The sequence below is a fragment of the Pagrus pagrus genome (assembly GCF_965226575.1).
Source record: "Pagrus pagrus genome assembly, chromosome: 3".
Taxonomy (NCBI): Eukaryota; Metazoa; Chordata; class Actinopteri; order Spariformes; family Sparidae; genus Pagrus; species Pagrus pagrus.
In genome coordinates, this window is record NC_140187.1 from 9,680,183 (window position 1) to 9,703,903 (window position 23,721).

The following is a 23,721-nucleotide window of genomic DNA, read 5'->3' on the forward strand; positions in this document are numbered from 1 at the left end:
GCATACCGTCTACACAAGATGGAGCCGCTCTTGTTGTTCCCGCCACCTGTCCAGGGAAGCAGGAGCATTTGACAGTCTGGGATCTCTCTTCGATCTTGTTCTTGTTGCAGCATCGGTGCGCAGCAATTACCTCACAGGTTCCCGCTTTCACATGAACTGAAAGCACAAACAAAGACAGTGGTTGGGATGCATCTGACGATCTCTCTGCAACAGTAATTCCACTTTTTATAATGTTTCTCACCAAAGCACTATTAAATAAAGCACTACTAAATAACAGATCTTTAGAAGTATATGCTAGTAAACATTGTGTATATTTCTTCGTTTATGTACACTTTATCTTTTGAGAAAGCTTGTGTTATTCTTTGTTTTTCCTTCTGCACAAAATTCCCGTCGAGTGACAAAAATCAAAATGCATCGGCCAGTTTTCGTTTTGACTCAATCAGCTGCAAGCCCAGTTTTTTCTACTGAAGACATACATCTTTTAAAAAAAGAGTCACAAACATATAAGTATTTTTTTAAACAGCTGGGCACTGTAGCTTTTAGCAAACATCTTTCAAACAGGAGTAAAAAGTGCTGATTAATACACATTATTGGATATTAACAGGACCAGCAATGTGTATATGGCAGTGCTTTTCGATCCTGGTCCTGAGGACCCTTCCCTGCATGTAATTCCTCTGCCCTAACACACTTGATTGAAATGATCAGCTCATGATCGAGCTCTGCTGCAGCCTGATAACGACCCACTCATTCGAATAAGGTGTGTTGGGGTAGGGGAACATCTAAAACATGCAGGGCAGGGGAGGCACCAGCAGGAAGGTTGAAAAACACCCGTTTGGATTGTTGTTCGACTTGCACAATATATTGTTTCAGCATAGGCATGGCCATGTGTCACATCGCAGGATTTGCAATTTCAAGTAAGGCAAATATTCCAATATCATACAGCCCTAATTGTTGGAAAAAAATACAGCAGCCATGTTCAAAATACTGCATGAACATGTCACCCAGTGCAACCACCTGGCTCAACAATGTGTCTGGACAACAATAAAGGTCTATGGCACATCAGAATAAGATATATCAGGCTTTGGAAACGTGATCTGGGAAAACACCTTCCACTAGACACTATGATACCACTGACAAATTGCTTTTTAAAAAATTCAATACAAACATAAAATTATAGAGAAAAGATTTCATGCCGACTACATTAGACTTTACAGAAACTAAATAAAATGGATCCTAATATTTCCGACCTATGCTGGCATGGCTGTGAAGAGAGAGGATCTTTAATACACACGTTATGGCACTGCACAGAAGTAAGACAATCTTGGGAAGGAGTTCAAAATATGTTATGTTTAACATTAAATGTGGATGTATCACTATACCATGAAGCATAAGGAGTTCAAGTGGACTGAGTGAAATCTGCACGCTTGATAACATTAGCAATTCCTTTCTATGAAATAGACCATTCTTGTGAATTGGCAAGTTAGGAAATCAAATTGTTTTTTGTTTGAATCACTGAATAAAGGTCCTCGTATATATGATGATGGAAGATGCAGCCTCAGCCTTGCAGGGGCTTTAAAGAGATAATGGTCCACAAGGGCCACAGATACTCACAAAGGAAGAGCAGACATTTAGTTTAAGAAGTGTTTCCAATGCTCTAGATATAAAGCTTTTACAATGAATAGAAACCTGAACCTTGAAGGTGCAGAGGCCTAGTCAAGAAGGATCAGTGATGCAATGATCTCCTAAGAAATTATATCTTTATCTTTTTTTGCCTGTAACCTCTGGGGTGTCGTCCTAGTGTTGTGGATTTGTTTTGTTTTTATTTGGTCTTTTTATTTTCTCTTTCTATCCAAACTGTAAATAAAAAAGACATATGATGCGTTGGATACACAAACAACACTTAGGGGGATCAGTTCATGAATAATTTTGGCCTTTTTAGAGTTTTCTTTTCATTCCACTGCAGTACTTGATATTAAGTCTTGAGCAAGTATTTTGGATGAAATCACGACCTCAAAAGAACAGGATATTATGCTAATTATTCGTTTTCTGGCAGGTAGTTAGACGAGAATATTACTCTCTGGACTGTGAATCTACGGCCAGATGCCTGGAGCTTGGCCCGAAGACTGGACACAGGGGGAAACAGCATGTCTGTCTGAAGACATTTGAGTAATTTCTCGGCTCAGTCTTGTTTCAAACATTCAAACACAACAGCTACTTGAAATCCAGGCCATCTCCCAGGCGGAGGGGCCCGGCTTTGAACCCCAGTGCAGCCCCACCTGTCCATGTATCCTTGAGCAACGTACTTAATCCAGTGACCCTCCACCCCTACCAGAGGACGGAAAGAGAATGTCTCCATCGGGATCTATTAATGTAGTTACACAGCATCAAAAACACACATACTTCTCAAAAATGACTTGATTAACATCTCAACTGCGTATTTACGTGAGAGAACATTACAATATCAATTACACGGACACTGTTTTCACTGCCATTAAGCTGGATCAAACATCAATACCGCTCTCTATTTTATATTCATTACTTTTCTGCATAGACTCATCGCCATTCTGACCGTGTTTGTGTATTTACATGTAACAATCGGGATTGAATGGATGTAGGGGGGGGGGAAAAATAAAAAAAGCATTTGAAAAGTTTTGACATTCCTTTCAGATAAGCCTTAATTACGCCTGTAAAGATTTTCAATTTGGAACTTGACTTGAAAATAGATTGCAGCGAGCCTCCATCTTCCCATTAGCCGGCAATCCAAAAATCTCATCTACAACATTAAAAACATTTTGCTTCCAATCAATAAGGTGCTATTCACATTCCCACAAAAGGCAAGACAACAATTGCCGATTGAGTGCTTTTCTACCGAGCAGAAACTTACTGATGCAAAAACAGGTCAGGCTCCATGCCCTTGATGTGATTATCTTTAAGCCACCAGCACGCCCCCACCGGTCAAAGTTAATTTCAAAAGTTGGAACAGCTTAGATAGAATATTCAAACTTTGTTTAAGAGATGGTTGGCGTGGACAATAGGCAATCACAAGAGGCGCGACGTGCAAAGACAATCATTGTAAATCACCTGATTATAATGGAAAACAAATAACATGTGTCTGCCGTCAGGTTGAAGTAATTGCTCACTTATTTTAACTTGCGAGCGTTACATATCACAAAGGCGGCAGCATAAAAACATAATGTAATTCGTGCAATGTAATTGAATTAGCTGTGAAGGGACAGATGTGACACTAACAGCCTTTAAAATGTTCTCTACCTCGTCTGCTAGTCTCTTGCACAAAGCTGTGCTTCTTTGGAAGTAGTTTTGCTCTATGTACACCCACTCTGCCGTAGTGTGCTGTGAACAGGAGGAAAGAAAAAAGCTACGGTGCGAGCTACGGCTAGTTCTGGCCTGGGACTCTCGACTCATTAAGGTGCAGAAAGTGGCTGGTTGGGGCTGCCCATGTGGAGAGAACTGCTGATTAAAACTGCAGCTGCTGGCAAAGGTCGCTGACTCTGAGGCTGGACCCGAAACCACCATGCAGCGTGGACAGGAAGAGAGGTCAGAGAGCAGGGCGCGGTGGTCAGACCGAGCTGGTAACGATCCGTACGAGAAGAAACAACCATGAACTGTCTGACTACTGTTGTAACTATACACAGAGTGTTTGGTCTGTGAGGCAATGGAGCAGAGAAAGATAAGAAATATGACTTTACTTCACAGCATGGAGGCACAAAAAGTAAACAAAGACCACAACCTTGAATTAATTGGGTAGAACAGCTAAAAACGTAACTTAAAAATTACAGGAAATGTTGGACATTTTTGTAATACACAGCCCAGAGTTAGATTGAGAAGACTGAGAGCTTCAGTTACAGGAGACAATTAAATTCACTCGGCATCACTCAATGTAACACCGCATTTATTTACACGTTCACCTAATTGAATTTAGAAGGTAAAATGTGCTTATTTGTGAGCTGTAGATGTGCTGGGAGAAAATGTCACACATTTTCCTTGGAGATATATTTGAAAAAAGGGTAATGTGAGATGAAACTTTGTTTCCTTATAGTTTCTCTTATTCACGTTATGAGTGCCTCGTCTCAGTGCCTCTCTCCGTTCCGCTAACAGAGAGCAACAGTGGCTCGTGTTAGTTTAGAAATGAAGCACAACACAGAAGTTCCTCAGAGCCACTTTACTTTCTGACGTAGTGCAGTAACGTCACATACATATCGTAAGTGCATTCGTGTACTGTATGTAATGTAGGTATATTCGTAACTTAAATTACATTAGTAACATAGTGATTTTAGCCCAAACCATGATGTTTTCCTAAACCTAACCAAACAGCGACCGCACTATGAAGTTGATCCAGTAAACTGCGACAGTCATGTTGTTTTGAAAATTATGATATATGATATTGGATGGCTACTAAAGGATTCTGGGTGGTCCTTTGTTTGGAAAAAAATATGTAAAAAATTGACAAGAATAATTTTTATAAATAATACCAAAATGTTTTATTATTACCAGGAACCCTTTAGCCATATTTCACACAACCACTGATTTGGTATATTTCTCAGGACTTTTCAGTAAAACATACATAAATGCACACATTTGGGAGCTGCAGCTCTGGGAAGGTAATAGGTCATGTTTCGCTCAAGGACACTTTGAGAATGGACCACTGAACCCTGCGATTCCCTGCTTGTAAAATGGTCTGTCTAACCACCAGGGTCACCCTGTCACCCTGTTCACAGGGCAAACCTGCTCTTTATATGGCACGAACAGGAGCAGCTGACATCATACATGTAACTGCAGGAGAGAGGCTGCCTGTTTTCCCCATGTGCTCTCCTTCTCTCTGTCTGTGGGTGCGTGTAGTGAGACAGCCATGTAAATGGGTCACAACACCTGTGATCAATACATTTCTATTAAAGCACTTAGGACTGTCATCAGTTAGAATCACCAGGCCCACATGTCGGCAAGGGGGAGAGACGAGACACAAAGAAAGGTGACAGGACAGAGACCACTAATGAGAAGTGGCAGAAGGCCCAACCCTTCAGCCAATCAATACCACTCTGAGGCAAAGCACTCTGCTCTACAATCGTATTCATCAATCCCTGATTGATAAATGCCAATAAGCAGCCAGAACCTGCACAGAGCTGGAGGGCAAGAAGGAGGGGAACTCACCTTGTTCTACCCTTCTCCTAAAATGTCTGCTGTACAGCATTAGATACAGAGATACGTAGATCAGCTTCAATTCATTAGTACAGCAAATGTTAAGAAAAATGTTTAACATTGTTAATTCACAATCAAAATAATGTTTCAAAGGAAGAGAGGCACATCAATATGATCTTTAATTACTGCAGTTTCACCCAATCAAATTTAAAGCATTTTAAATAGAAGAATTGGTTTTGCCTGAAATAATCAAATGTGGCTGCCAGCGCTGTAAGTGATTTTCATTTGTCATAAAATAAGATTAAAAAGGCTAATTTCAGTTGTTGTTCAGTGTAAATTACAAGCCGGTTAAAAACCTAATACTAAGGGGTCAAATCACTTATAATAAAACTAGTCTCATTCTTGTTTCTAAATAAACAGGAATGAGACTTCTTGTTTGTTTCTGTAACAGCTGCATTAAAACCAAATCATCTACACAAACTCTCACTGGTGGCTCCAAACAACTGGTTGAAAAATATGTCTGCTTCTGCTTCTGACAAGCAATCAGTTATCACATTTATAACCCCGCTGTGTGTCAAACACTGTGAACCACAGACAGCACTGTCAATTAGTTCATGGTGAAATATAAACATTGATTTCTTTAATGAGGGTACAGGGCATTTATCAATAAGGCCTTGCAATGTGTGAATCCCCTGACACACAAAAAGACGGAGCTGACAGATGCACTCTCCTTCCAGTTTGCTTACTTTACCTGTCACACTGGCGGCTGCACTCTCCTTGACTTTATAACATGGTTACTATGTGGCAGTTGGCGAACACGATGACAAGAGGCAGGCAGAAGAAAGAGAATCATTTCCCTTGACTTTATTTATTATATGTTCATGGGTAAATTTGTATTCTTAAATTTGGTCGGCCTTTTGTTTTCAAAATCATGCTTTCATGTTCCAACTGTTACATAAAGAAATGTGGGACAGAATATGTTAAATTCAACAGTTGCCAGTCATTCACCCACAATAAAATAAAAATACAGTGATTTGAGTGGATCACATTTATACCGCTGATTATACAAACAACAATCTATGGCCCAGTGTCAACAAAATGTTCAGACCACCAGCTCAAATCCGGTTTTTGGCATATCCAGATTGTATCCAGATTGATTTTAGGAAGTCTGGACGGCAAAAAAACACATGAAATGTGATTTTTGCAAATCGGATCCAAACCACATTTGGAGGAGGTTTTAAATGATATTCAAATTGGATTTCTACAGATGCATCTCAGTCTGGAAGCTCTGTCCGCTCATATCTGATTGCAAAGCATCTCTTGTGTCACTCACAGCAAGACAAAGAACAACAACGTCAAATCCACAGAGACGGAAGTTAATTAGAGCGGCTGAGCAGAATCCAGGCTCCAGAATCACATTTCAAACTACCTCCGGATGTGTGTTGGGTCGGATCATTTAATGTGATATTCTGCTGTCCAGACTGCCTAAAATGAATCTGGATACAATCTGATCTACAATAAGTCTGAACATAGCTTTACAGTAGGTGCCTGGGAGTTAACATCACAGAGAATCTGTCACACCTGTGACAAAAAGAAAGATCAGAAAAGGCTCTGCTTCCTTTTCAGGAAACGCAAGAAGGTTAATTTGTGCACGGCCCGGGAAGGGAAGGCTCTGAAGCAGGTGACTGAAACCTCCTGAAAATCCATGGTACCAATTTTATGCACATTGCATGATACCAGTGAGGTGGGATGTATACACAGAGCCCAAAGGATACTTAAAGACAACGCCCACCCCAGCCACAGTCTGCTCACACTGCTGCCATCTGACAAAAGATACAGACGTATCCGCTTCCACACCACCAGACTACAAAGCAGCTTCTTTTCTCAGGTGACTCCTGAAGTCATCCTCAACAGTCCACAATAAAAAATAGTTTCTCTGTGGACAACCATTTGCATTTCATTGTACAACCCTGTGTTGTAGAATGGCAAATAACCTTGAACCTTAACGAATTTTGTAAAAAAGTGAGATTTTTGAAAATAATTATACTACTGATAATACAGCCAAGGTCCTTCTGACATTAAATCCATTTTCTTATTCTGAACAGTGTTTTGGAAAAAAAACAAAAAAAACATCACTTTTATAGGTCACATATACATTAAAAGTAGGATGCAAGTTTTCTTATAACTCAAAATAAATCAGGTCCCAGCTCAGAGAGCCCCTTGAGAAATGCCTCTGGTGACTGAACCTCATGGGGCAGCGCTGTACATTCATTTCTGTACTGAAACTCGCTGCCGGTGACTGGGGGTAAAGTGCTCTCCTGTTGTCCTTTCAAAGAACTAATCATGCAGGTTAGAACAAAGCCACCGGTTGCGTTCAGCTTCTGCACCAATCAAACAATTGATCCAACACGCAGGTAGCGAGGCATCAAAATCAACACACTGTTCCAACTGTCAGCACGACCGGCTGTATCAGCCTCACCTGGCCAGTCAAGCACGAGATACAGTGATAGAAGCACAACAGGGGATACATGAAAAACAGAAGCACAGCGTTCAGCCGAATGCTGACAGGGAGACTTCACGAGCCAGAATCAGAAATATCTCATGTGCCAGATATAATGAACAGGATGTTTCACTTGTCATCTTGACACTGAGGAGGTAACTGTGCAAAAAAACAACTCAACCGAACGTCTATTACAGGTCTATTATTGAGTCCTAAAAAGAGTCTGTGATTGAGGTGAAATTATAGGTATATACAGTATGAATTCCCAGAAGAGAGTAATTTTTTTTTTTTGTGCGACAATTTTCTGAATTTCTCAATAATTTCTGAAACAAGGAAAAATGTATCAGTGAGAAGGGGTGGTTTGGGTTTTTTGGTTTGTTGAATTCCTATTTTATTTTGTAGGTATATCCTTTCTACTGCCTGCTCACCAGTGTTCCCAGTCTTCTGTTTCCCGATGTGTTCCTGTGCTCATCTGTCTCACATCAGCCCTGTTCCCAGTGTCTCTCCACCTGCACCTCGTCCCCTCGTTAGTTAAGATTTTTATTTAAGCTTGTGTTGTTCCCTCATTCCTTGTTGGTTTTCCTGTTTCTCCTGTTCCCGTTCCCTTTCCCCAGTGTGTTCCCAGTGGTTTTCTGGTTTGTCCTCAGTTCTTTTTATTACTTTTATATTTTCCTTTGCATGTCTTTGTTGCCAGTTTTTGTCGCCAGCCAATTTATTTTTCACACTTTTTGATTTTAGACTCAGGTCGTTAAAGCTTCCCCTTTTGTTTTCAACCTGCCTGCCTCCTTTTGTGTGAATTGTGACAACTACTAATTAAAATAAAAGTTTAGACTTTGACTAGTCGACAAGTCTAAAAGTAAGAACAAAAAAGAAGTCAAAATTTGATTCATAAGGTTAAACATTTTCTGAAAAAATATTGTGTATGAGAACCACTTAAAACCATGAAGCACATTCTTTGGTAACAAAGTTGTATTTACTTCAAATGCTGCTGAAATGCGGCCTGTGCACCGGTCATTAAGAACATCCTGCAAAAAAAACTCACTGAATAAACCTTAACAAATAACAATTATTGAAAACAATACTCAACACAACAAAACCTTGATGCATTGTCGTTCGGTGACCACAGTCGCTTAGCAAATACATAAATACATCTGAGACGCAACAGGTGAAGAAAGAAAAGGCAACATTTCGCAAATTATATGTATTTTAAATGTGTACATAAATCAAATTTAATGATTCACCTGACTAGTATTTATAGCGCCGACTAACAAAGATAGCAACATTTAATCTTGCATATCTCTACCTGAGACCTCTTACGCCACTCAGAATTATTTCTTGTTTTTAAGTAACGTGTGATGGCTCTAGTCTTAGTGGACTAGGGACAGATGATAAAACATCCGTGGCAATCTTTAACGACTACAAACGGAAAGCATTATGCAGAACCATCTTAAAGCATCTACATTCATATTTAACAGGTACAACCTGAGAAACCCAATCAACACTTTTCAAAAGCAGAAGCGTGTCCCCAGCTGCAGGAAGTGTGCTGTTCCCACATCACAGATGGTATCACAGCTGGAGCCATATATTAGCAAAGCATAGAAAAGACAAATACATATGTGTGTTAGTCGATAAGAAATGTCAAAACATAATCTATATTAACTAAAAGTGATTATACCTTCCATTATACAATCCATAAAGTTTTAGCATTAGACAGTTTTTTGTACAGACTGAACAAAGACGATGTAGCTAACCTGTTAATCATTGAGCTTCAGAGGTGGAGCCTCCATGTGAACCTTGTTACCTTTGGACAGAGCCAGGCTAACGGTCTGCCACTGTTTCCTGTCTTTTCTAAGCTAAGCTAACTAGCTGCAGTTTTATATTTAAAGGTGTTATTGATAACATTCAACTACTGAACGTGGCCTCCTACCATTGCATTAACGTCACAGCCTCCTGAATATCATTATGAGTAATTACAGTACTATTAAAAAAATCAAATACATAAAAAATCAGTGTTGTGCCACGAATTTAAACATAACTTACATTTAGGGCATTTAGCAGACGCTTTTGTCCAAAGCAACTTACAGTAATTCGTTCATGCATACACTGATGGTGGTGGCTGCCATGCAAGGTGCCGACCAGCACATCAGGAGCAGTTCGGGGTTCAGTATCTTGCCCAAGGACATGCAGACATGCAGACCAGGGGAATCAAACCAGTGACCTTCCGATAACAAGACACTGGCTCTACCCCTGAGCCACAGCCGCCCCTTTGACTTCTTTAAAGCTTTAGTGCATCATTATGCACCCAGAAAAGTAAAGGTCATCTATAATTTGTACAATGTGCAGAGTACAGTGAAATCTACTGAGTTTTCCTCGAGGTGCTCAGTAAACATAAAGGTTTTAAATTCATTCAGGGACTGCTGCATGACAAATAAGAGAAGACACAAAGTCGTAAATATCAATGACCTGTAACCTCACCTCAGACAGGGAAATATTCAGAAAAGGCGATTTCATGGTTAGCTGCACCACTCTGATGCTCATTTACTGACATCAAGAGCAACTAAAACACCGATAAGGGCAAAATAGGAAGCGCAATATGATTTCTTTTTTAATGACTGGGTTATGAAACACAGAGGGGTCCATATGCTGTGAATCACAACCAGCATTTATACTGTTATCAGCTGCACTCCAGCACATCTTCACGCCTACTCAACAAGCTGAGATTGCATGGAAGAAAGAAACATAATTGCTGAAGTACATTACAGTATAAACATGTTAATAATTAAACGTGGTACACAGCGATTTACAGGGAGTCACTTATAAAACACACAGCAGTCGGGGAACTAGTCATCTGTAGTGCAGAAATCATGGGAGGCCGAATCGAGCGCACAAAAATGCTCAGTCGAATTAACATCAAATCACACGCTACTTCTGACCGCCTCGTTGACATGAACAGATGTATCGGCCTGACAGGAAACAAACTTCTTTATCTACTGAGGCGTGAGGCAACAAGTGCGGCTTTAGAAAGGCTTTCACCGCAGAGGAGGGAGAGCAAAACATACAGTACAGCGTGTATTTTTCTGTTTCAATCCGGTTCATGCATCGTGCTGCCAGTCGGCCTTTTCCAGTCGGCAATTGCAGAGGCAGATCAAAACACTGAAAACAGAGTCACGTCCTGGCCACAGGCCCAGACCGCAGAAACAGCAGCAGCCATAAAAACAGAGTTTGTAGGCCATACAATGGAGACACCTTATGAATTAGTAATGATTCAAATCGCACTGTTTGCTCCAGATACCGATAACCCATTTTGGTTCAACTCAAAAGCTTCCACATGCTGAACAACAACGAACTGCTGCATATTTTCCAAGTAAAGAGGATCCTGTAGTCGCTGCCAGCTTCACACAGCCAAAGCACTCATTAAAAAGGAAATGTGAGTGGAGATTAAAAGTAGTTCCAGGTGAAACGATTCAAATGGCCACGTTTTAAAGTTTGTTAATGTGGCAGCGATCCAAAAAATCACTGAGGTATCGGTTTATGAAACATTCATTTCTCTCGCCTGGTGGGAAACAGAAAGGGAAATCTCACAAGACCAATGTTTAATGGGATTACCATATTCAGAAAAGACTGACTCATTTCCACCCAGCTGTAAACCTGCTGAGCTGACAATAAGGCTGAGCAAGACCAAAGATACGAGCCCACGTCTGAGACAAACGTCGGGAGTTTAGTTTAAAGGAAAATTCCAGTATGCCTCAACCTGCCTGTTCTTCTTCTTCTTATTGGTCAAGATAAGATTTTACTCTCTACAAAAAACATTATCGTCCCAACTGATCATAAAACCATAATATGGCTCTTATCCTGTACTTTTGAAGACTTGCTGGATAATTAGTTTAAAGTTTTTTGGAGAGCTGTAAGAGAAGTTGTACAGCACGTTACATTACTGAGCACCCAAAACCAAGACACAAGCCAATCACGACCCAAAAGCAACATGAAGCTTTTGAGATCATTACTAACATAAAATGTGAGTTTTGCTTGCTCATCAGTCTTTACTCTCTTAGGTCAGTTTCCAGCCAGCAGGACTTATGTTATTTTTTTTAATCTTTTACTTACAGAGTGATCTTTAGAGAGAAAGAACATAGAAACAGATGAGTGGGCTCTCACATTTCCCAAGTGTATGCTTTAGTGGTTTAGATGAAGTCCATGTCAGTACCATTCATCTGGCTGCCAAGATGTTAGAGCCCACCACTGACTGATCAATTGGAGTCCCTCAAGGAATCATACAGCCTTATAAGTGAAAGGCTACTGAAGTTATTAAACCCAGGGACAGCGGCGGCAGCAGCAGCAGAGAGGCAGAAAAAGACTTATACACAGGCTCAGAGCCCTTTCTGCAGAGAAACTGTTGTCCTGACACGGTTACTCATTCTCGAGACAGCACAGAAAATGTAATAAGGGATGTTCAGGCACACCATCAGAGAACTATTACAGTCTTTTTCTCATTTCATCTCATATCATTTTCTGCCACGTTTAGCTGACAACACCGTATGTGCATTTTTCATCATCTCATCTTAACATCGCATGAAGACAAAGTGCAATGTTTCTACAGGTTTCTGGCACATGTATCCAATGACTGTATATAACTACATGTAGTGTGACTTGCATTTAGATTTGGAGACATTCTTTAAATATTGATAAATAAAACTTAAAGTCTAGCTTTTAGTACCATTTGATTTTATGATCCACTACCAGAGGAAGTATTTTGCTTTGACTCATGTGTTGTGTACAGTGAATGTTAACTATTGGTTAAGTTTTATTTGTTTTGCAGGTCTTGTTTGGTTTTACTAGCAGAAACTGCAAAGTGTCTCTACACTGTCTTATCTTGACTTATTTCTGATTCACGAACAATATGAAAAGGAAAGAAATAAATTATTTCAAAATAATCTCATATCAGCATTCTCATGCAACCTGGCAAAGAAGGGCTTTTAGTTATTCTGTGCTACTGGGAATATTTTTTCAGCAATCAGTTTCTGAAGAAGAGGCAAAATTGATTAAAATTCTTACCAATTTGACTGTGTATGTAAAAAGTGAAATGTTCCTCTCACAACACTACTTGAAGGCATAAAATGAATCTTACATGAGGACAAGTGGGGCTACAGTAGCCTACATTATCCCGTTTCATTAGCACATACAGCACCTCACACTATTTTCCTGTCTTTTCAGAATAAACACTTGGTTGAAGGTCATGGAAGACTGAGAGAAAACATTCATGACAGGAATCGATAGCGCTCATTGCCAACCCTTCCCTCTACAAATTTTGTTTACACTAAAATGCCTTGCCAAATATGTTTTGGAGAATATCTAAATGCTTTTCCGATGCAGGAAGTCAGCCAGGCTAAAAGGGAGGAGGTCCGGTTGAAGCGCTGGGCACATAAAGCACATAAAGGATTTAGACACCGGAGACTGGAGTCTGAGTCTTGCATCCGCTTAAAGGGCTAAAAGGCCTGTGGAGTTTTTGACCATTAGCAGTGTGAAGGAGCAATGTTTTGATGAGTGGGTGCCTGTTTTGTTTTAATTTCATTTGTGTCTCTTGTTGCGCGCAGAAGGACATACACAAGGGTTTGCAGTGCCTCAAGGATATCCTGGCAGCCCCAGTGGAGGGAAAAAGCAAAATGTAAGCAATAATAACAACATTTTTGTTTTTTAACAATACCAGGGGTGTCTCCAAATCCACAATACGGAAATTTCACCACTGACAGCTATGCTATTGTTAGATTTAGACTTGTATGCCCTGATGACTGTCAGTAACATTTTTAAAATTCTTCTTTAAAAAGATTTTTAAAACAATAGCTTGACTTTATTTTGGTGAATTTTTGCAGGTTAAGGTTAAACAATTCAAATAATATTCACCAAAAACAAAAATGCCAGCTTTCAACAATAAACAACAAAGGATAAATATTCACTTTGTTACAAAGCTGGGGTCTCAAGCCTGTCCAGAGTAAACCATCTTCTCAACTAAATTAATCATGGATCTTTGGCAATGTTATCAGTTTAGTTCAGTTTAGTTTTTCCCCTACGAGTGAACCCTCTCCTCATCAATAAACATTCTCCGGAACATCTCTGACATCTCTGAAGAGTATGTCTCATAGTTTTGGTTAAAATGAGTGTATTACTTCAGCATATTAAGTTATGTACATACGTTTTATTCGTGCTGTATCTCAAAGCAACGGTATGTAACCCTCAGGAAAAAGATAGCTGATTGATGAGTCTTATTCACAGGTTGTCAAATACTGACACTCTACAGAACTGTGCCAGGAGCTTGCAGAGTCGACCTATATGCCTGCTTTTCTGATGAAAACTCACACTCATACTTTATAAAACAGGCCGTATTCATTGGACCTTTTCATTTCTCCTGGCCGCTCTGAAGGATATACATAGTGAGCAAAACTGAAACATAACTGTGTTTACCTGCAAAACTCCACAAGACAGCTTTAAAGTTAAAGATCATGGTTTTGTTTAAATATTTTAAAAACTCGATGGGTTCCATCTCACGAAGATCTTTCCTCAACCTTAACCAAGTACTTTACACAGTAAATAATACAAACAACTATCTGAATACAAATTAGCTGTACATGAACTAAACTTTTTACAGAGATTTGGTTGCTATGGTAAATGCTTCAGCTTACTGTTTAACCGTGGGGGAGCCTCGGGAACAGAGAGAATCTCTAACATTCTCTCTGTTCCTTCATTTCATTTATTTTGAGTGAATCGCAATTGACTTTGCTTTGTTATATACTTTAGATGCATTGTTTACAACAGCCTTGGATGACATAATATTAAAAATATGCCTGGAAGTGTATTTCCTTTAAGTGTCTGCGCTCTGTGTCTGGCTTCACCATGACTACTTTGGTCTCCACAGAGGCAGACAAAAGAGAAACTGGAGATCCTCTCCTCCTGTCTCTGGTCTCTCATCTGACATGCACACATGCTGGTTAACTGTCAAGCAGATGTCATGTCTTCTCTAAACGGCTGCCATCTCTGCTCTCCGACCGGATTCCCATGTTTTTCATCTTGAGCCGATTCCACTGATGCCTTTCAGAGTGGAGTGACAGGCACAGTGTCATGAAACATGGAGCATTGTTCAACTAAAATGGGACGAGGGTCCCCGGTTAAACTGTACATTTCTGTAACAATGACAGAACCACAATGATCTGAGCCGCAGACAGATCCGTCTTCATTAGACGGAGGAGACGATGGACAGCGTTGAAAGTGGAGCAACAAGCACAGTCTGAAAAAGGTTTGCTTCAAATTACTCAAAGCTGAGCTTGAGAGATTATTCTCCTCTAAATCCGACTGTCATGTAATTACATTAACAATGTTGCTAAATGAGAGGTATATTTAGCCAGTTTCTCTAAATCAAACCCCGCCCTGGAAAACAATATTATCTTGTTAGTGCTGAGGCAGCCACCGGCACTGATCCCCTGTTGAATTGCAGGCCGCCTGAGGACACTATTAAAGGAGCATCTGACCTGTCCACCCCCTGACAGCTCAATATAAATGTTCCTCTTTTTAATAGACCATCTTGCTGAAAAATATGTCGACAAACCTTTTAAAAAAAAAAGCCATTTCAGGAGAACTCCAATGGTTCCACCCATTACATTTTATGCTCCAGTCCATTCACATAAAGTTGATGCTCAGCCTCGGTTGCTGTTTTTATGGTCCGATGTGGACACTCGGCGCTGCACTTCATTCCTGGGGAGATGTGAGCCAGAAGGCGAAAAGTCATGGAGCGCAGCCAGAAGATGGAGGGAAGCAATTGATAGAGTGCATTTTAGAAGCTTATATTTCACTTTATTCAGTCAGTATTCAGCCTTTAGTGAATAACTATGAGGCCATAGCGCAGCATTACTTTAAAATAAAAAAGGAAACTACCCAAGGCTGAACGGCTGACGACTTCCTTCTCAACATCGCCTGACTACAGATGAGCGCTCATAAATGTCTGTTAGAATTTATATTATCAAACGGCATGGAGGAGAGGTTTCAGGGGACAGTTGTTAAGGCAAATGTGTTATATTTACGATTGGGGGGCTACAAATCTGTAATAGTAAGTACAGAGAATTAGCGTTTAGAGAGGACATTAAACTTTCCCGACATGTTCACAGACATCTTTGACTAATGCTATGTGCCAATTTAGAGACAGAAGACGGGCTGTTGGAAAGCCTTCAATGGTCTTAATGACAACAGAGCTACAACAAGCAGCCCATGGAGGGAAAAAGAAAAGCCACAGGATGAATTTCAATTGATCATGATGAACACGTTACATGTCCGCAAGCAAGCTGTTATATTGTTCTCTTGCCCAGAATTGTTTTTAGATCTGCCCCCATCAGACGGCTGTTTTTCCCAACAGTTCTCGTAACGCGTTGGGGGATGCAAACAGGAAACGTAATGTTGCCACTAACTCAGTGAGTATGGCATTTTGTCATGAATAAAAGTATGCCGAATTGGCTATTAGCAGGTCCTGTTTGCAACGTATCAATGAATGTACAGACCGCTTTCACTGGATTCCTTTGATACTCAATACAACTTAAAAATGTGATGAATCTTTGGCAAGTTCTGGATTTAGAAGGAGGGTTTTTTTTGTATGAATTCTAAGGGGACGTTCAATCACGATGGACCTCAGCGATAATGACTTCCTCGGAGAGTGTAAGTCACACTGAATATATCTTAATTTAACTACTATTGTGTCTCTTTCCCAACTTCTCTGTCAAGCGTGTGTCAGTGTGTTTTGGTTTGAAATGTGCTCTATGAATTAATTGACATGACTACCAATCGGGCGCTTTGAGTTACACTAATTTGGATACTGCTACTCACACTTAAGTCTTTTCATGTTCAAAGGATTGATTCATAATTAATCAACCAGCATTTCACCTTTTGTAACTTGTGACTCGGAGCATACCAAAAAGACGTTTCTTGCGCCTTTCTGCCTTTTATTTATGATTCTTTGGCCTGAACTCACTATAAACTCAGCAGGTAGCCGTTGCTCTTTGAAGTCTGTAATCCCCGCGCACCACAGGAACCGTCGAGACATCAGGTTGTAAATATCAAAAATGTTTGATAAGATAGGGGCAGCTCAGATCAGGTCTGTGAGTCAATAATGGTGGTTTAGACGGAATTTGTACACAACTCAAACTTCCAGACAATCTGGACCGACCATCAGTACTGACCATTACCGCTGTGTCACCTGCTTTATATGAAAACGGCGTACGTTGGACTTCGATGCACTAGTTTAGGACGCCCTATTGTAGTGAACTTGACGGTGCATATTAAAATATGTGTTCAGGTTGCACTGCTGGATGTAAGTGTGCCCCGTGTTTGATCTTTGCCTGTCTTTGTTTCTGTCCTAATTCTGAAGGGTTCTGCACTAACACGTCTCAGACTTCTCTAAGTATGGCTGCACCTGTCTGCCTCTGTTTCCATCATGTCTCAGACATCCCTGCCTGCTTCTCTGACACTATTAAAAACTGCTGTGATACACTCTATAGACGTACACTGTGCGCTCCAGAAAACACCATTTGTGGAGCACTTAGCGTAACAGAACTCAACTTAAGCCTTGACATGTACAATTCTTACAGCCTACTTACAGGATCATCCAATATGTTTGAGCTCAATATACTCTCTGAATGCAGACATCAGAGAAGTATAATCTGCGACTCCATGCTGGTACACATGGTGCTACTACTTCACTGAAAGAAATTAGGAGGGTGAAGAGAATCACCTAAGTGACATATTATCGTACAAACCTTCCAGTCTATCAATGTGTAAGTTATTTCCTGTACACTTTTTTGTCTCTGTTCTATCTTGCTTTAAGGTGAACTTTGCAGGATTTTCCCTCTTAATCATCACTTATGACCTATTAGAAGTGTGTAGTAGTGTCTGTATCTGCAAAGACTCCGTCCTCCTATAAATCCTTTAGTTTTCTTTGTATTTTCTCTGTTTGGACACAGTCAACCAGCCAATAACAGTGGCAGTTTGTGCGGATGGGACTATGAGCATGTAGCAACCACATTTCTGTGTCCGTGTCTTTCCTCTGCTCTCAGTCCGATATAGATGTATCAAGAGCTGCAGGCATGTGTGTCTGTTTGACTGAGGGTGGGGCTGAGCTACACACATTCAGTACAAGCAGGGCACAAAGGCAAATAACTGACAGGTTGGAGGGTTGTGTGGAGGTGGTGTGTGTATTTTGTGGTTTATTTCTCTGAGTCACTACTTTGTTCTCGCTTATATCACTCCCTCTCTTCATTCACTCTCTAGCTCGCACGACCACTGCTGCTCTCTCTCTGTCTCTGTCTCAGAGAGCCATGGAGGAGGGGCCAACTTTGAATGGCGCGTTCACGAACAGCAACAGAAATATCCTCCATAGTTAAGCAACGAAATAAAAAGTATCTCAACACATTATATTATAGCACTTTAAGAGACACTTTATATTTGCTCAAACAGAAAATGTGACCTCTGTACAGTAATACAGTAATATAGGACAGAATGGAGAACTTGTCCTTTCTTGCTAAGTACTAGACAACCTCTGATAGAAAATGCACCTTTGAGATGCTATCTTGCAGGGGGGACAGTAAGGGAAGAGTGCACAGCTATTGATGTGATACAATCATTTAATCTTTAATTCTTTAATCACCAGTTTCTTTTTACCATTTAGAACCAACCCAAATAACAAGCTGATTGTTGGTAATGTGCATTTCTGCAAACCACAGATATGTTCAAACTTTGCATTTCTTCCTTTTGCAACTTTATGTTTCCTTCGGTTCAATTTTCTATTTTAATGTTGTGACAACATTGTGCTTATGTGCTGATTTAGGCATGGTAAGTGTTAGGAAAACATCATGTTTTGGCTTAAAATACATACGCCACTGGAGATGAGGTCTCATTAAAAACACCCTGTTTTGTTGCCAGAAACGCAGGTGGAGATGTCCCAACCTACCGTCAAAAATGTTCATTTTTGTTGCCAGACACACGGCTGGAAATTGTTCTGAGGTCATTAAAAATATCCAAAGGTGTCATTCTTACACATGTCGAAATGCAAAAAACGTCCAGTGGTTCCCTGATGTGAAAGTCAGGTCATAAGTGTATGAACGTGATATGACACGTTTTGTAGAAATGCCAATATAGTGCTTGGCTGCCATTATTTTATCCTGGCAACTGGACTGTTACACATCAAATTCATCTCAGTGAGATGTATAGTGCATTTGACATGTGATTGATACTGATGAACTCTGACAGCAGCCAACAAGAACACAGAAATAGTCTTCCAAGTCTTCTAAGAGGTCATAAATTGCGAACATCAGTGTGTCCACGTTCAAGGAAAAAACAATAAAACTCAACAAAATCAATCTTTTGATCAATCAATTTGAAAAAATCAAATTGCATTCAAATTAAGCGATAGGTCAACAAATAATTTACATTTTTGTGTTACACACACACAACACTTATGGTCGAGTAAAGAAAGTGCAAAGCTAAACATTCATGAGGATGAGAACATTTTGTGCGCATACGAATTGGAAAAATGTCGGAGGATGACCTTTCTCTGGTCTCTATTGATTTCTATATTCATGTCGATTTCACCGTGAGCTCGCTGATTTAAATAATCTGTCTATACACCATTTAAGTCAGTCAAATGATTAGCGATCTTAATCCTACTGACAGCAACATGAGCTGATTATTCATACCTTTGAAAATGAAAACTCATCCGAGTTATTTGTTTACAGCTTCCCCTTTAATAACAGCGGGATGTGTTTGGAACAATATGTTTGGAAGCTGAACGATGGCACTATTCCTCTTTATGACACATAAATTGTAACAAGCCGCTTATTCCAAAGTTAATGTTAATTAGCGACATGCATCAAACAGCCTCTCGTATAACACAGTCTGTAAAGCAGTGAATCACCATCACTAACAAATCCACCACCTCAAAAAATTCTTCCACACATTAAAATTTTAACACAGAGCACAGAAAGACTGACGAGGCATGCATCCGTGGCCAATTTGAAAGGGGACTGTACCTCCCCGTGTTAAGCTTTAACCAAGCATGGACCATTAACAGCAGTACAATTGACTAACTTTAAACGAGGTTGCTCTAATTGCTGGGTAAGGGCAGGCTTTTAGTTTGTAAGACCCAATTACAGCCATGCTGTTAGCACTTCTCCACTAATTGCATTCATCAGCTTAAATCGTTATCACCAGGCTTTCCCTTCGATTCCTATCAAAATCCAAAAAATCCAAATTTCTGTGAGTTTCAGAATAGCTAGAGGTAACTCATAATGTGGCGAGGGATAATGGGTTTACATTTGAGCTGTAATTAGAGAGGGAATGGAGATAGAAGACTGTCGGCGGATCTGACTCTGACACAGTATGGCTCCTATCAGCCACAATGAGACACAGAGACAGACTGTGCTCTGAGCTATTGTCCAGGTCAGCTTTTGCTTGAAAACACAGATCAGATGTGACCTGACCTTACCACAGGCAGAGTGCAGATACAAAGATCGAGCAAGATTTGCGCTACGAGTTGCATTTTGGCAATCATTTCTATAACACTGTATTCACAGACAGTATCAAACAAAGGCTTTTTTATACAAGACATACATTTATCCGAATTATCTAAAACTGGGATTTCCATTTTTAGGCCTATTTTTCTTTCGGTGTTAAATAAACAAATGTTTGTAACACCTTTTAAATGTTTGTAACACCTTAACAACAAGCGTTGCACATGCGAGTCAGAGAAGTCAAAATACATAACTTAAAATAAAATAATGGATAAATGGCAAACATGTTGATCTCTGTGCTGAGAAACTGATTCCCTCATAATTACCAAGTAAAGTAGACTTATGATTTTAAGCAGTTAAAGCTTTTTAACTTGTACAACTTAAATTTAATGGGCTATTTTACGTGGTGATTCTGAGGTAATCAGGTTCGTGAAAATGTTTTAAGTAAAGTCAACTTTAAAAATGTACAGTGTAGGGACTGATAAGGCTGTGGACTTGATTTATACCCCTTTTCCACTAACTGGAACTGGTTCTGATCTAGTTTGTGCACCTAATTTTGAACCTATTAGAGCTTTTCGACCAAAAAAATAAAAGTTGGTTCGCAGTACAAGTGCAAACCAAAGTGAGCGTGTTACATTCGAACATTGGTAATATTCCCTCATTGCAGAAGAAAGCTGTTCAAACACACTTACTGTAAAGACTTTGCTATATATATTTACAGTTAAACTTTTCAGTCCACACACAGTCAGTGTGGTCTCCATCTGAGCGGACATGGCCAGTTAGATAAAATTACATTACACTGACTCTTGCAGCTACTGTATGTGCACAACATGTAGAATAGAAGAGTATAATTTGAGTTTATGTACATGAGGAAAAAGTAGGATGATGAAGTCGGCCTGTAAGCTGTGATGTTCACAACACAGAGTTGGGAAATAATTGTACCAATTACCTTTGTTTCCTGTTTCTCATAACTTCAGCTCTCCCCAGGGTTTGTCTCAAACCCCTCTTATCCTCTCACTGCTTGTGTTTCTGTGTTCCCAATTCTTGCCAATTCACTTGGTGATTGTAGTGTTATCATTGTTACACACTCCCCCCTTCTGTGTTTTCTCTCTTCCTCCTCTCCACACTCTCAGGTGCTTCTGATCAGGTGATTAGACCCTGCACCATATCTAAGGCAGGTTGGAGGAGAAGGAGCTCATTCTTCCACAATCCTGACTTAGGCTGTTTCTGTCTTCTTCCTCAGTTGGTGTTTTGCTTTCTTTTGAGGATGGGGGTCTGGGAGTACTGTTCTCATGGCTTTGTTTGTTAGTTTAATTTATGGAGGTAAGGTTTGGGTCTTAAAGCCTACAGCGCTGTGGCTGGCCCAGTCTTCCCCCATCCTTTTGTTCATTTTGGCTGGGCCTCCAGACGCATAGTTTATTCTGGTACCATTTGTAAATAAATATAATTTATTTTTGCAAACTTGTTCTTGGGTACGGCATCCTCTTTATATGTTGCTAGTCAGAGCCAACTGTTTGTTTTGTGCTGGCCCTAACATTATTAGCAATTAAGATACCTGATGTTGTGAGCAAAGATGGATGATTTAATATTTCAAAGCTCTGATAAGATTTGTTAGCACTCAGAGATGTTTTTCCCTCCTGTCTGAACCCTTTTCGAACACGTATTTTAAATTGCAATCATGTTGCCTCCACACCAGTGACGACATGTTTGGCTCTGTAGTCCACACTTCGTTTTATGCCATGAGCCCAACAACAGGGTGCTGCGATTTCTTCTCTTTCTCTTTGTTTACTAGCAGATCACAAAAACAACTTTAATGGTACATACCGCCACCAACTGTGTCGCAGTATGTAGATGCTGCCTTTGTTATGTTGATAGACCGATTCGGCTTTGTATTATCGGCTCTATTCATTATAATTTCCTTACAGCTGATAATGTATCTGCTCGATATACAGTACAGTATATAAAGAATCAAAAAAAGGGCTCTAGTTTCATGAAACCAAAATTTCCTTTAAAACTCGCAGTAGAGATATAAAAAGATATAAAAACACTTTCCTAATTTTTATCACCACAACATTACACTCATAAAAAAAAGGACAAGCGCTGCAGTGAACTCTGATTTCCACTCAGCATGAGAATAAAACTATTGACATTCTCTCAGCACATACACTATACCCCTGCTCCCCTCCGCTGGCTACACAACCACACACACAGAGGATACAACCAAGGCCACACGCAGCCACTCATGGCTCATCTATACAGCTGCCATTCAGATGCGTATAGCAGAGGACGTTTGATGGTTTTCTAATCTCGGTAGCTGCCACCGGGAGATGGGGCGAGCTGACCCCTGTCATCCCCACAGTGCATCTCAAACAGCCCCACATCTCCATCTCAATCTCCCTCTACTCGCTATCTCCGTCCACCATTGTGTCGTCCACCTGCTCTCCAAATGTCAGGATGAATGCTGCGCAGCCGCATCCCCGCACGTCCCCAGGGTGGGGGTGACCTGCTCCGCCGCCGCTTGATATAATGTCATGCTACCCCTGGGCAAGGGTTCCACGCTGACCTGCTGTGTGGAGTGTGCAGCAGGCGGATGTATGCTACCACACAACAACAGAAATTGAGATACAGTACATATACTGCATTACAGGAGTCCTTACAGGCCAGTAAACTAGAGGAACCCATGTACTGAAGCTTCTGATGAGAAATGATGGAGGAAATGCAGAGTCCACTCGTCAAAATGTTTCCTCATTTTAATTCTTTTGCCTTGATTTGTGTCACTGAACTTATAAATGAGACACTAACTGACGTAAGGAACGTTGACTAAAAGCAGTGGCTGGTTTGCAATGAGGCACAATTTGTCTGATGCTTCTTTTCCTCTGGCAGTGATTATATTTCCTCCAAGGCAATAAGGTGTGTCCAAGGCATATACAGCCTAAAATAATACAACCCCAAGTCCAAAAAAGTTGGGATAATGCGTAAAACATGAATAAAAATATAATGCAATGAATTGTAAATCTATTTTGACCTATACTAAATGAATACAGGACGAAGACAAGATATCTGATGTTCAAACTGCTAAACTTTATTGTTTTTTCTAAATATAGCAGACTTATTATGAATGTGATGTCTGCAACTCATAAAGTGAGAAGAACCAAAGTGTCCCGACTTTATTGAAATCGCTTTTTTAATTAAAACTTTGAATATAAAAATATTAATATTCAATTCATAATACAGTTTGTAATAACCAGCTTGTTACAATAAAAATAAGTCCATGTCAAGTTGAGATGAATGTAATGTATCTGCTTTTATTTTATTTTTGACTTATCTGGTTAACTTTTACAACATTTTGTCAGGTCTGTTTTCAGGCTACACAGACAGCGAACAAAGAGAAAAGAAATGAGGAGACTACCGTGCAGTATAAAATAATAATTTTCTTTTTCAATTATCTAGTAATTTTCTGATTAATATTTATTTACTGGGACATTCTGAACACACACAAAAAAATCCATTGTTCAAAGCACAATAACCAAA

At 40.0% G+C, this 23,721-nt stretch overlaps 1 protein-coding gene across 1 annotated transcript in view; it reads right to left on the reverse strand.

The window, feature by feature from the left end:
- Nucleotides 1–23,721, reverse strand: part of tafa3a (TAFA chemokine like family member 3a) — a 100,864-nt gene that overhangs the window by 12,183 nt on the left and 64,960 nt on the right. Inside the window, exon 3 of the mRNA XM_084348058.1 lies at nt 7–156. Within this exon, the coding sequence (XP_084204184.1) occupies nt 7–156 (150 nt within the window). The remainder of the gene's footprint in view (nt 1–6; nt 157–23,721) is intronic.